The sequence below is a fragment of the Falco biarmicus genome, chromosome 2, assembly GCF_023638135.1.
Source record: "Falco biarmicus isolate bFalBia1 chromosome 2, bFalBia1.pri, whole genome shotgun sequence".
Taxonomy (NCBI): Eukaryota; Metazoa; Chordata; class Aves; order Falconiformes; family Falconidae; genus Falco; species Falco biarmicus.
The window spans coordinates 66,315,489-66,329,011 of NC_079289.1; the positions used below are offsets into that span (position 1 = coordinate 66,315,489).

A 13,523-nucleotide genomic window follows, 5' to 3' on the forward strand; every position below is an offset into this window, starting at 1 on the left:
CTGGTACAGACTGTTAGACTGGTGACTAATCTTACAGTAGCAATGCTCTCTCATTAACGTCATTTCATTTTGCCTTCCTAAATTAGCAGTGCTACACCACATTATCAGAGAGCTTAACTGGAAGCCTTCACTGCCTGACAGGATAATTATGTTCATCCAATCTGAGGCTGCACTGGTGAGAATGCCAGCAGAACTGCTCGCTTCTACGAAAAATAGAGCACCAAGCTGCATTTCCCCCAGACCCTGGTGGCTAAGCTAAGACTTGTGGAGTATTTCATACAGATCAGACTTTTTCTAAATGTAAGAAACACTGTCCTACTTTAAAATCAGTTTGGGATTTTGTTTATTCAGACGCATATATTGGTTTTAGCATGATGAATACATTCTTGTTCCATCAAAGATTAAATGAGAGAAAGGCTACAGAAACTGCAACAAATCTTTGAGCTTGCCAGCTGGCTGGGAGGAACTGATGTTCTCAGTTTCACTTTACTGTCTTTTTACTCCCTGTTAACGTCGTGTGAAGCACACTCCAGCAGGCATTGCTGCATCTAAACACGTCACTGCCTGAAAGGCTTGAGGGTTCTGTTTTAATGTGCTTATGGACAGCCACCCAAAGGAGAAACTTTGCCTTCTCAGGTTTAACTTGACAAAGCACAAACTCGGGTCTGGATAAAATACCCCTGTCCTTCCACTGTGCAAAATAATAAAACAAAAACCAGAAACATAAAAATCAAACCACCTGAGAGCTTCTGTAGGATGTTCTCTTTGTTTTGATTTTTCCTTCTTTCTTTTTTCAATTTTTCATTCACGTGCAGTGCTTCAAGCACACCGGGATGTACTTGTGCAAACAGAGGTGCTTGCAGTGACGCTCATCTTGTGCTAAAGCAGGCATCTAAGGTAAGATGGGTTGCATCCTCAAACTATGGGCTGTAGTGTCTCTAGGCTATAAAGAGAACCTGGAGTGACAAACTTTGGTGTAAGCACTTATTGTACAGGTGTCAAACGTGAGAAGAGTCGAATCTTACCAGGTAACGAATGAATTTCATGTGTGTGACTGTATTTCAGCTCAGTAACATCGCTGAAAGAGCTGCAGTCAGCAAGTGTAGAATAACGATGAACCTGAACCTATTACAAATTATGTTAATTGATGTTCTGTTTTGGGGAATTACTGGATCATATGAATGCTTAAGGTGTACTTAAGGTTAATTTCTCTGGGATTATGTAATAGTGTTCTTAGTATTTACAGCAAAATTGGCTCATGTAAGGTTACAGAATCATAGAATAGAACCATAGAATCATTTAGGTCGGAAAGGACCTCTAAGATTGAGTCCAACCGTTAACCTAACACTGCCAAGGCCACCACTAACCATGTCCCGAAACACCACATCTACACATCTTTTAAATACCTCCAGGGACTCTGCCAATCCTAATGACGATAAGTGATTTCCAACAAGAAATTAAACAAAAGTTTCTGAGTTTTCATGTAAGACCATTAAAGATTTTAACTTGTTACAGTGACTTTACCTCAAATGTAAGCACATTTCTTAACACACAATCTCAAATAAAACTCACTTCAACGATCCAAACTCTAAAGAAAGAGTTCGGATCACTCTTGCTTAGAAGTGGCTCTTTTCCTCTCCAGCAAGCAGTTGATCAACTTCAAACTGTCTTCTTCAGAGCAAAATATCAATCCTGCTTTTGGTGTGGAGAAGCCACTTTTTATTTTTATTTTTAGAAAAGATTTTTATTTTTAGCTCCTGACAGCACTTCTTTAGGAAACACTCATTATCTTGGTCTGAGCTTTTCAACCTAATGCTGACCCAGACCAGACTGAACAGGGGGGAAAAAAATCATAGAATCAGATTTGCTTGGGTTGGAAGGGATTTTAGAAGTCATCTAGTCCACCACCCCTGCAATGAGCAGGCTTATCTTCAACTGAAATTAAGAGGTTCATCTTCAACTAAATCAGGTTGCTCAGGGCCCCGTCCAGCCTGACCTCGAACGTTTCCAGGCATGGGGCATCTACCACCTCTCCGGACAACCTGTGCAAGTGTTTCACTACCCTCACCATAGAAGATTTTTTCCTTATATCTACTCTAAATGTACCCTCTTTTAGTTTACAACCATTAGCCCTTGTCCTATCACAACAGGTCTTACTAAAACCACCTGTCCTCATCTTTCTTATAAGCCCCCTTGAAGAACTGAAAGGCTGCTATAAGGTCTCCCCAGAGCCTTATCTCCTCAAGGCTGAACAACCCCATCTGTCTCAGCCTGTCCTCACAGGAGAGGTGTTCCATCCCTCAGATCATCTTTGTGGCCCTCCTCTGGACCCACTCCAACAGGTCCATGTCTTTCCTGTGCCAAGGACCCCAGAGCTGGATGCAGCACTGCAGGTGGGGTCTCACCGGACCAGAGCAGAGGGGCAGAATCACCTCCCTCGGCCTGCTGGCCGCGCTGCTTTTGATGCAGCCCAGGATACGGTTGGCTTTCTGGGCTGCGAGCACACATTGCTGGCTCGTGTCCAGCTTTTCATCCACCGGTACCCCCAAGTCCTTCTCAGCAGGGCTGCTCTCAATTCCTTCATCCCACAGCCTGTACGGATACTGGGGGCTGCCGCAACCCAGACGCAGGACTTTGCACTTGACCTTGCTGAACCTCGTGAGGTTCATACAGGTCCACTTCTTGACTTGTCCAGGTCCCTCTGGATGGCAACACGTCCCTCAGGCATGTCAACCACACCACTCAGCTTTGTGTCATCTGCAAACTTGCTGAGGGTGTGCTCAATCCCACTATATCATTGATGAAGATATTAAACAGTACTGGTCCCAGTGCAGACCCCAGACCCCTGAGGGACACCACTTGTCACTGATCTCCATCTGGACACTGAGCCATTGACCACTACCCTCTGGATGCAACCACCCAACTAATTCCTCATCCATCAAACAGTCCACCCATCAAATCCACATCTCCAACTTAAAGAGAAGGCTATTGTGGGGGACCATGTCAAAGACCTTTGCCAAAGTTCAGATAGATGACATCCATAGCTCTTCCCTTGTCTGCTGATGTAGTCACTCCATCATAGAAGGCCACTAGGTTGGTCAGGCTGGACTTGCCCTTGGTAAAGCCATGCTAGCTGTCTTGAATCACCTCCCTGTCCTCCATGTGCCTTAGCCTAGCTTCTAGGACGATCTGTTCCAAGATTTTTCCAGGCATAGTGGTGGGGTTTAAAATTTGGTAAACTCCCAGGGTCCTCCTTACTACCCTTTTCAAAAAAAAGGGTGCAATGTTTCCCTTTTTCCAGTCACCAGGGACTTCACCTGACTGCTGTGACTTTTCAAATATCAAGGTGGGTGGCCTGGCAACTACATCAGCTAATTCCCTCAAGACTCTGGGGTGCATCTTGTCAGGTCCCATAGACTTGTGTATGTTCAGGTTCCTCAGGTGGTCATGAACCTGATCTTCTCTTACAGTGGGAAGGACCTTGCTCCCCCAGTCCGTGTCTTGCAGTCCATCCCCTCGAGAGGTGTGGGGGAGAGGCTGCCAGTGAAGACTGAGGCAAATAAGTTGTTGAGTACCTCAGTGTGCTCCTCATCTCTTGTTACCAGTTTGACGGTTGTGTTCATCAAGGGGGTACGCTTTCTTTGACCTTCCTTTTCTGGCTGACTTACCTGTAGAAGCCCTCCTTAGCACTCTTTGCATCCCTTGCCAAGCTCAGCCCCAGCAGCACCTTGGCCTTCCTGACCCCACAATGTTTACTTACAGTAGTGTATGTGCTCAGGTATAGTGATTTTAACTTGACTAACCCATAAAGTATCTTTACACAGCTACAGATCCACTTTGATCCATCCCTGGATGTCTTATTCATCACAGGAATTGCCACACAGCCTAAGTGTGCCCTAGCAATAAAAGAAGATAAGCAAAAAATCACAGTCACCGTATTATATCCCTTTAAGAGGCTGCCTTTTCACAGCAGAAAGGCTACTGTTTTACCTTGTCCTAATTGACACAAACTGTCTCAGACTTTTCCTCTGGGCAGAGGAAAAATTGTGCCTTCCTTCAGAGCAAAGGAGCATGCCAGCAGGAAGAGGGAGGCTCAAGAAGGCAAAGTGGGAAAGAAGAGACTGTAGCACAGCAGGGAATGGAAGACGACTGTTAAGGGCAGGGGCAGGTACAGGACAAGGCCTCAAACAGCTGTGATGTAAAGATGAATGTTTCTGGGAGTTAGACGAAGCAAACAGAATTTTCTGCAAACAGAAAGTTATTAGAGTTCAAATTAAAATTAAGACCCAACCCCTAAGGAAATGAGCGGGTCAGGGAGAAAATTACCAACAAGACCTTTCATTTCCTTTTGATGTGCATTTTTCTTTTTTTCTTTCTTTTTTTTTTTTTTAAAAAAAAAGCTAATTGTTCTTTATACTCTGATAAAACCCAGCTTTCAAGTTGAAAGGACCCTGTAAGTCCTTGGAAATGGTTACTTAAAATAAAAGACTTAAGAGCCTCATACAAAGCTCTGGTCAACTCAAGGTTTTGCTGCACGGACTTCTACAGCCCATGTCATGAACACTGTAAAAATAGCATTAGGGCTTTTTTCTTTTGTTTTCTATCAGCAGGCCCTCCTAGAGAGAGCACCTAACTGCAAGTCTACAGATAAAACTAGTCCCAACTCCGTTACTAGCCTTTTAGGTGACTTTGTGGAAAGTTCCTCCTAGGCAAGATTAATACTTACTACCTTGCAAGACCTTTCCCACCTAATCCCTTCCTAGCCTGACCAGTATCGTCCCAGTATTTCCTTAGAGAAACTTGCTGGACTTCACAGACTGTCTCTGATCTCAGGCTGCAGTCAGGAATTGCCCTCTACATAGCCTTTGATACCTGACGACATTAATAAAACAACACAACAGGGGTAAGGCGGGCTGAAAAGGATGGGTCTCAGCTTTGCAGCATAAAGCAACAACAGCTGACTGCCTCCATATTCTATAATTGGGGATCAATAATCTATTATCCATGAACAAAAAGATTATGTGCATAAATGCCCAGCAGTATGGGTCGGAGGATGAGCTGAAAAGGCATGCCAGTTCAACCTCTCCCCGTTGAAGTCAAAGGCTCAATCAGTTTAGAAGTCCTGCTTTGTTATGAGGAGGGCATATTTAAGAGAAAAAAACCTTGCTGCTGCAGATGAAAAACACGACCCAGAGGTAAAACAATGACTATTGTATGCACAAGTCTTCTGCAAGCAACCTCAATACTCCTCTGTGATAATGAAAAGCAAAGAGAGCTCATGATCTTACTATGTATTGGATAGGCTTCCTAGTGCATATTCCAGTAAATACATTAACACAAACAGGGTAAGAATGCACTGGCTTAGTCTATAGCTAGTTCTAGACACATAATATTGCATATATATTCTATTTCCCCACATCCAAATAAGCTCTTTTGATTATTTATTGTGCTATGATTTGTAATGCATAGCACCTGTTACCTCAGGCATTATCACTATCAACCACTCTTCAAGGACAGAAAAATGTTGATTCCTTTTTGCCAGTGTTCTGGGACTAGACCATCTGAATGCTTACAGAACAATAAGAAGCCTTTGCATGCTCTGCTGCAGAAGACATCAGTGATTAGCTGTTATACAGGTCACACACAGGCATCTCACTTGTCTACCACCACCTTTTTTTTTAAAAAAAAAAGGTAATTCATTTTTTTTAATAGGTGAGGTTGCTTTAGAAACAAGTTTGTAATAGGATTCAAGTTAGTATTGCAAGACAATTCAGGAATACACGATAACTTTCCAATTTAATCCACCATGTAGAAGTAAATGAAAAATCAGCAGCAAGTAACACCGAAGACCGATCAGCAGAAAGACAACTGGAAGAGGAAGGAAGCAGAGTTAGGTGTCTATTTCTGGAATTTGGCTTTGGCGTGCCAGGCTGCTGTGAAAAAAAATAAATAAAAATTGTAGTCACACTTCAACATGGAGTAGGAAAAACCAGGAGGACATCAAACTGCCACATTGTGGGAAGGACCCTGGAAGAGAGAAATTCTGTTTATTTGCATTTCTTATATAAATAGCTCTTGAATCCACATTCTAGAATACTGTTCCTTCCGAAGGACAAAAGCAGTCTGGCAGCGCTATTTATCTCCTACCTTCTTCAAGGGCATACTACTTTTCCAAAAAGCTGATGTGTGAGTAGAATATTATACTCCTGTTTGAAACTCTACCACATTATTTTTTTTTCTGTAAACTAGAAAGATTATTTTTATTTCTTTTCTCCATAACTAACTGTACTGGTGATGCCATTTTATGGAGCTGAAGATGACCTTAAAGCAAACTTATTAACATGAATGTTATCCTATGCTGAGCTTTCATAGCCACTGTTGTTAGCAGCATCCTGGCCACTGAGTTTGCAGCCCTAGTTTGAGTATGTCTACCACAGCAGTTACTTACCATTAAGCTGCAGTGGTCAGAGAGGTCCTATATGCAGGGACACATGCCTTGGGAAATGTCTAAATATCCTTGAGTAATGGGTATAGAGAGAATTGAGTTTGGAAAAAAAAATAATAGGGCTTCTCAGATCTCTTTTTCTCAGGTAATTCTCTAGGTGTGACTTTAGAGATCAAAATGTCTTGTGAGTTACTTCTCGTTAAAATTCAACTCAGGACCATTCACTCAAAAAAAGTAGCTACAAACAAGTAAACAGTGGTTTTGTTCAAAGTTACCTCTTCTAGTAGTGATCAGGTAGTCATAAATATATGATACACTTGCTTTCAAAATTACATGAAAAACAAAACAAACAGGAATGCTCCTAACCATGCTCAGAAGATGGCATTAAAGGCTTCTGTCAGCCCAAAATGCATCTATTTTTGGCAATGGATAGTGATGGTTTTGACACATCACACTACAAGAGTCAGTATAACACATAAAGATGCCTTTGCTCATCACAGCGTTTCTCAGGGGGATGTCAAGGGTAGGATCACAACGTTGCACAGCACTACTACTTTTGCAATAATTTGTGTGAGTTTTAAAAACATGGGAGCACTATATCATTGAGAGGAGCAAAAGGGGTCGCTGCTTTGCCACCACAGTTCCTCTAACCATTTGGAAAGTGGAAGATTGCTGAATTGTTTTATAGATCAAATTTTCAGACTTTCTGCACTACATTTAAATACGTTACCCTGAAGATAAACGCTTTCTATCAGACCATGATAGAAAATCCCTGAAGCCATATAAGTTTTAGGTGAAAAACTCAGTATATAATTAAAGGATCCAGTGTCATAGGTCTGAATTATGAGCTCTACTTACAGCTCCTTTTAAAATCTGGTCTGGTAAGTTAAATCATATTTTAGACATTGATGCTGATGGTGAATAAAAGTTCCTCAAAAATATGTTGCCTTCAGCATACTTTCACCTTCCAAGTTAATTTATCTGCTACAAGAAATTTTCCCCCATAATATATTAAATTCAGTTATATAACATTAGAAAAGATGCAAGCCAGTCATGTTCAGGAAAACTGGAGGATAACTGTGAAATCCCACTTTAAGAGACAGACATTTTATCAGCTGGTGAAAATCCCAAATATGAAGGAACAGAGCACAACTGTGCAGGCTGGCTAATGTTAGCCCTCTTTATTTAGATCTGCCAAGTTTCTGCAAATATAACTGTCCCCCATCCAGGGAACAACCTTTCTTACAGATCTGCCAAATCTAGACTTTGTAGATCAGGTCTGAAATACTGTCTTGCTCATTTATTGACAAGAAGCCTTTGATAAACAGCAAGAGTGATTACAATTCCACAACAGATAGGTTTGTTAAAAAAAAAAAACCAAACAAAAACAAAACACCAAACTATTTCTCTTCAAATTTAGTAGCCTTTTCTGGGATGAAAACTATACTAACATGAGCAGATACAACATCTTGTTGACTTTCCTAATGAGGACTCTCACAGCTGTGCCAAAAAAACAGCAACAAAAAAATACAGCTTAATTCTTTATCTTCCTTTAAAGTGGTAGGTTGCAACTACCAGAAACTTTCTTCGTTTCATGCCAGTGATGGTAGTTGCTCACTTCTGAAGACCTACCTTCAAGCAAGACATGGCAGACTGTAGGAAGTCTGAAGACACATGTTCTGACTGACCAGCTGGCTGCTCCCAAAAAGCGTGAGTCTCTGCCCTTCTTTTAAGCACAAGTATTCATAAGACCTCTCTTTTCTCCTCAAATTCTCTCAAAAAAATGGTTGAAAATTGATACTCCTGCCTGCTGCCAAATCTGGCCAGAGGTGGCTGGCATACTCAAAATAGTGTATCCCTTTTCAGGAATGCTGATTAACAGTGATCACATAAACCATGTTTCCTCAGGGATTTGGGAACCGTGGGAAATAGCTGGAGTTACAGTTAACTTATTCAAATGCCTCTTGTAGACAGTCTTCCGAATGAAGGATAAAGTAGTAGAAATTCATACTCATATTATAGTACCCAAATGCTACAAAACCAAAAAACCTCCAGGAAATTCTAGATTCCATTTGAGAAGGCAAGACTATATAAAGAGATGCTCAAAGCGTGGCCAGCCTGACAGAAATCCATCCTTCCAAAACCAAAACCAAACCAAACCCACAAGACAGCAGGGAATGCAACCAACTTGCTCCGTTCCCCTTCTCCACGGAGACTGCCAAGACTACTCAGGGAATGGTAACAGGATGGGGGTGTTTGAGCAAGGCCACAACATGGACCGGTGTGGACAGCTGGGGTAGGCTGGCCCACAGGATTGATGTTCAAGACAAGTACAACAGGCAGGTGTGTACAACACTTGATATACCAAATATTTAGAAGTAGAAATATAGAAATAACTGGTTTTGGTACAGTATTTATCCTAGTACCTACTTCTGCTTGTTAATGACAAAGGCAAGCCAGGTTATCTATGCTTTTAATGTAGAAACCATTATTAATTAGCTTAGTTACTCTAGATAATCAATTACAACTTTAAACAGAATAGATCTAAAATCTCTATTTCAGTTTCTAATTTCCAGTCATTTTAGTTCCATTTTTGGTAGACAGGCATTTTACTTCCGTTGAAGTCTTGGATCCTGAAATCATGTTGTTGTAAGACAGTCTTTCCACTTGTATTTATAGTCTGCAGGTCTCATAAAACCATGCACACTTAAAGATGCAATCCAACGCAAACTGAAAACCTGATGGCAAATAAAACCAATTCCAAATCCATCACTGTTCTACCTTTCTAGATATTAGGAGGCTTCATAAATATTTCTGCATTAACAGGATTGATTAGTAATAAATCTGGGAAAAACCATGGCATGGTTTATATTCTTTAAAGATATTCACTGAAAGTTTTATGACAATGTCCTAAGGAACTACTGTAAGTTGTCTGTCAACAACTGGCTTAAAAAAAAAATAAATCACTTCTACCATTGCAAGTCTAGCCTCTGTATGACTCTACTAAAGTGTATTTGTGACTTCCATTTTCTGTGCAAGAATTATTAACCTGAGTTGAAAATCGACATACACATTTTGGAACTTTATTATAGCTTTTTTAATTTATAGAAGTAACTATTCCTCACAAGACATTTCATATTTATTTGTAGAATTAATTTATTTCTGTTTGTGCTTACTGTAACATGAATGTGAAATCAAGAACTTGTATTTTTCTTCACAGAAAGAATATTTAGTTAAATTCACTTAAAAATCAAAATTTTTAGTCTCATCCTTAGTTCATCAATTTAACTGCATTAATATTTAACAGATTCAAATTTTTTTTTTTTTTTCATTTTAACAGAAACATTCTAGATGATAAAAACTTGAAATTAACAGTGATTCATCTTTTCAGGCTGTAAATGCTACTGCATATAAACCACAAGGGACCAATAGTAAAAACTACACCATACTCTATGCACCTCTTTTATTGCATTACCTTTGCCATTATTAGATGAACACATTGTGTTAAATTGGTACCACAAGGAAGATTAGCAGATTAACAGTGATGAAGTTTGAAAGCCAAGAGCACAATCAACATTCCTGTGGATACAGGAAACCTAACAACTTTCTATAGCTTTTTTTGGTTATTAATTTTCTAGTATTTTTAATGACCAAACAGATGGAGAAGCACATAAGGACTGGGAACACACTTCCTAAATATGAGAATTTTGTCTCCAGCCAAAGGTATATGCAAGATTTTGCACTGCTGGTAAATCTGACGGAAAACCAAAACTACTGATGAAGAAATACTTATTCCAAAACATTGTCAGCAAAAGCTTTTAGCTATGAATAGTGTTATTTAAAAATTACCTAAAATTGGTTTCCTGCCCAAAAAGCATGCACTGCTTGCTCTCCCTTCATACTCTGCCAAATCTGGTGTAGAGGCCTTTCATAGGAAAGTGTGTCAGAAATGTACATCAAATTGCTAGAAAAATATTTGCAGTTAGAATTAAACTTCAAAGACTCAGTTCAAAGACTTCTGGTAAAAAAACCAAAGGAAAACAAAAAAAAAAAAAGTATGAAAATGAGAAGTAAACCCCTCTGAAGTTTTATATTGATTGCCAGTGTTATTCAAAGGCTAACATACAACAGATCTTTAAATTTTAACTGCCGTTTCAATTTTACAATTACAGAGTTTCAGTAATTACAGTACAAATCAGAAATGGAAGACTAAGTTGAATTTTTAAAAAGTATCTTATTTCCTATGAGTAAGAACTTGTGAACACTGAACGGTGGCAGACAAAAAACATATTCATTGCACTCAGAAATGTGGATACTATGAGGACTGTATTGCAAATTAAGACAAAATATAGCAGAAACAATAAAATACAATAATTTTTACATCAGGGATCAATATTACCAGGTATTTTAAGAAAAGCTTTTATTTACTTTTGTAGAGATACTACATCTCAAAGTTACACTAGAAATTCATTCGAAGCAGGACAAAATACTAAATGCTACAGAAATACAGGAAAAGATCAAACACTATGACATTCTGAAATCAAAACAAAATTTCTCATTCAACATGTCTAGTTATATTAAAGCAAAATCTGGTTTTAATCATTAAAAGTGTAATTATCTCAAAAGATACCTGTCTTTTACTTATCAACCATAAAAAGAAATGAATTTGTAAAACTCTCTGAAGAGTTAAAAGTAACTAAAATTCATACCTGTAAGGAAAGGCTGGTATTTCTGATCTGCTTACTCAAGGGATCCAATTCCTTAGATTGCATGAGTCATTCAGAACAGCAACATTAGTTCACTTTAAAAAGCACTGAAAAGTGATTTATCATATTATGCAATTTTTCAGTTTCCTTTTTATGAAAGAGGCAAGTATCAGTGAGATTCCACAAGATACAAAGTAACTTATACAGTACTGAGGTTCTGCTTAATTTATTTATATAAAACAGTATTAAAAAAAATTCCAAATTTCAAGTAACATATGCAGGTGGTATAAATTACGCAGAGCAACAGGCAGATAGAAAGATAATGCTAGTGACTTGTGCTTAGACTGGAGGTAAGAGAGTTAGTCCTCAACAATCCCAAATTCAACAGAATTGAATTGAGGTTTATACAGAGGAAAGCATGATCTGGATTTGTAGCCCTATGCAGTTCTTGGATCATTTGGTGAAGAGCAAACAATTCAAACATCTTCTTATTGCTTCTGTAAAAAAAATTGCATAAAATAATTATCAATTGAAAATTGAGAGGTTTCATCTAAATACTAAAGATTCCACAGAAAATTATTTTTTTAATGAAATGTACATTATATTGGGAGTTTCATATCATCCCTTCTATGCTGCATACAATGTCTCTAAGCAGAAGGTTATTAATCAATGGTGAGAAAAAACTTGCAAAAAACACCAAAACCTACCTTTTCACTTAAGTGGTATGTACATGTAGTATAACGAAAGCTCAAGGAAAGGCTGTAACAGGGTTTCACTCTTGTGACATAAGATTCCAGACACATAAAAAGATTAAATAATTAGGATTTCTGAGAAAATTTTACTTTTAGTGTATTCCCAATGTAAGTTATGATTTGTATTCGATTATTGTACATGAAAAGATATTTTTTCCCCTAGAGTTCAGGTTTGTTCCTAATAAAGTCAAATGAAAACCTGTTTTGCCACCAGCTTTAACTCTAATGGAAAAAGTAGCTCATATATGCTTTTATAAATGAAACACTCGCATTAAGTAATGCACCAGTGGAGTCCAGCAGCACATTACTAGTGATACGATGAACACCTTTGTTACAATAAATGAATAACCAGTAAGCAATGGGAACGTATAAAGATTAACATTCCCAAAAGGGCTTAAATGGCTCAAGACTTTAAATTTTGTTTTTGAAGGAAATGCAAACTGAAGCAACTTGAATGCAAGTTTCAGATTAAGCTAAATTTCCAAAGGAGATTACTGCCAGGTACCGGAGTAAAACTGAAGGTCAGGAGGAAAGAAAAGAAGGGTTCTCTTCTAAACGTTCTTGTCATCTGCATACATAAGGAGCATTTCCTCTTTAGGGTAGGTTGCTTGCTGGGGTTTTTTTAGTTTGTACTCTGTAAATTGAACTAGAGTTATATGCAAATTGAGAGTCTTGTCTTACAAATCTGTGACACATACAGTTTAAATTTAACTGCTAACAGAGAAAGTCCAGCATTATCTACGGTGGAGTGAATAAAAAGCAAAACAGAAATGAGGTTTTTAAGAAGGAGAAAGATAAAGGTCCCCAAGTTTGCTAATCTAATAATAACTAACAGAATAATGGTTATAAAGGATTACTTTATTTTGGAGAGGTTTTGCAGTATAACACAGAGCTTCTCCAAAATCTGAATATCTAGCTTAGAACTTCGAAGCAATACAGAGCAAGCACGGAAGAAGGATTCATGACTGCAGGCTTCCAGGAAAGGCTGTAAGGAACCTGTAAAAGAAAATAATTAAAACACTGTATCACAGAGCTCAGTGGAGGGAAAAGTAGAACAGTTATCGATACCTTTAGAGACCTTTAAATGCCACATGTTGTGCAACTAGTAGAACAATGAAATAATTCAGTTTATGCTGACTGTGTGATGCAAAACTCAGGTAAAACTAGGAACTGAAAAAATGCAAGTTCCTAAGAATTCTGACATTACTGACCCTTGTATTAAAAGAAGGCCTATCCCCTTGAGAACAAAGAAAAACAGGAAACAGAATTTTAAACTCAAAAATTATCTTGAACATATTTATTCAATGCTCATTTATCATGGTTCTTTCCTTTTGATCATGTGAAAGGAACATTAAGCCATGCAAAAAGACTCAGAAGGACATATTTTAAGCTGCTGCGAATCACATGGACGGGGATTGCACATGTAGAAGCTAATGTGGTACCTGACAGCCTTTCATTATCAAATACTGCCACCATACTCTGCTTCAAGACAGGCAAAATAATAATTGAGAGTTAAAAGTAAGAGCTGGATAAGAACAGTCAAATACCAACAAAACTCCCTTAAAACAGAGGATGAGTTTTTAAGTTACATTGTATAACATTGCCCTCTACCCTGTTCCC

General features: G+C 38.6%; 1 protein-coding gene across 3 annotated transcripts in view; it reads right to left on the reverse strand.

The window, feature by feature from the left end:
* Positions 1–8,902: 8,902 nt before the first annotated feature.
* The window catches only part of CCDC138 (coiled-coil domain containing 138), a 42,089-nt gene continuing 37,468 nt past the window's right edge, over positions 8,903–13,523 (reverse strand). For all 3 annotated transcript variants that reach the window (XM_056328827.1, XM_056328826.1, XM_056328825.1), the window contains 2 exons: positions 12,761–12,899; positions 8,903–11,648 (listed from right to left, as the gene is read on the reverse strand). In XM_056328827.1, the coding sequence (XP_056184802.1) occupies positions 11,477–11,648; positions 12,761–12,899 (311 nt within the window). In that variant the 3' untranslated portion in view covers positions 8,903–11,476. The remainder of the gene's footprint in view (positions 11,649–12,760; positions 12,900–13,523) is intronic.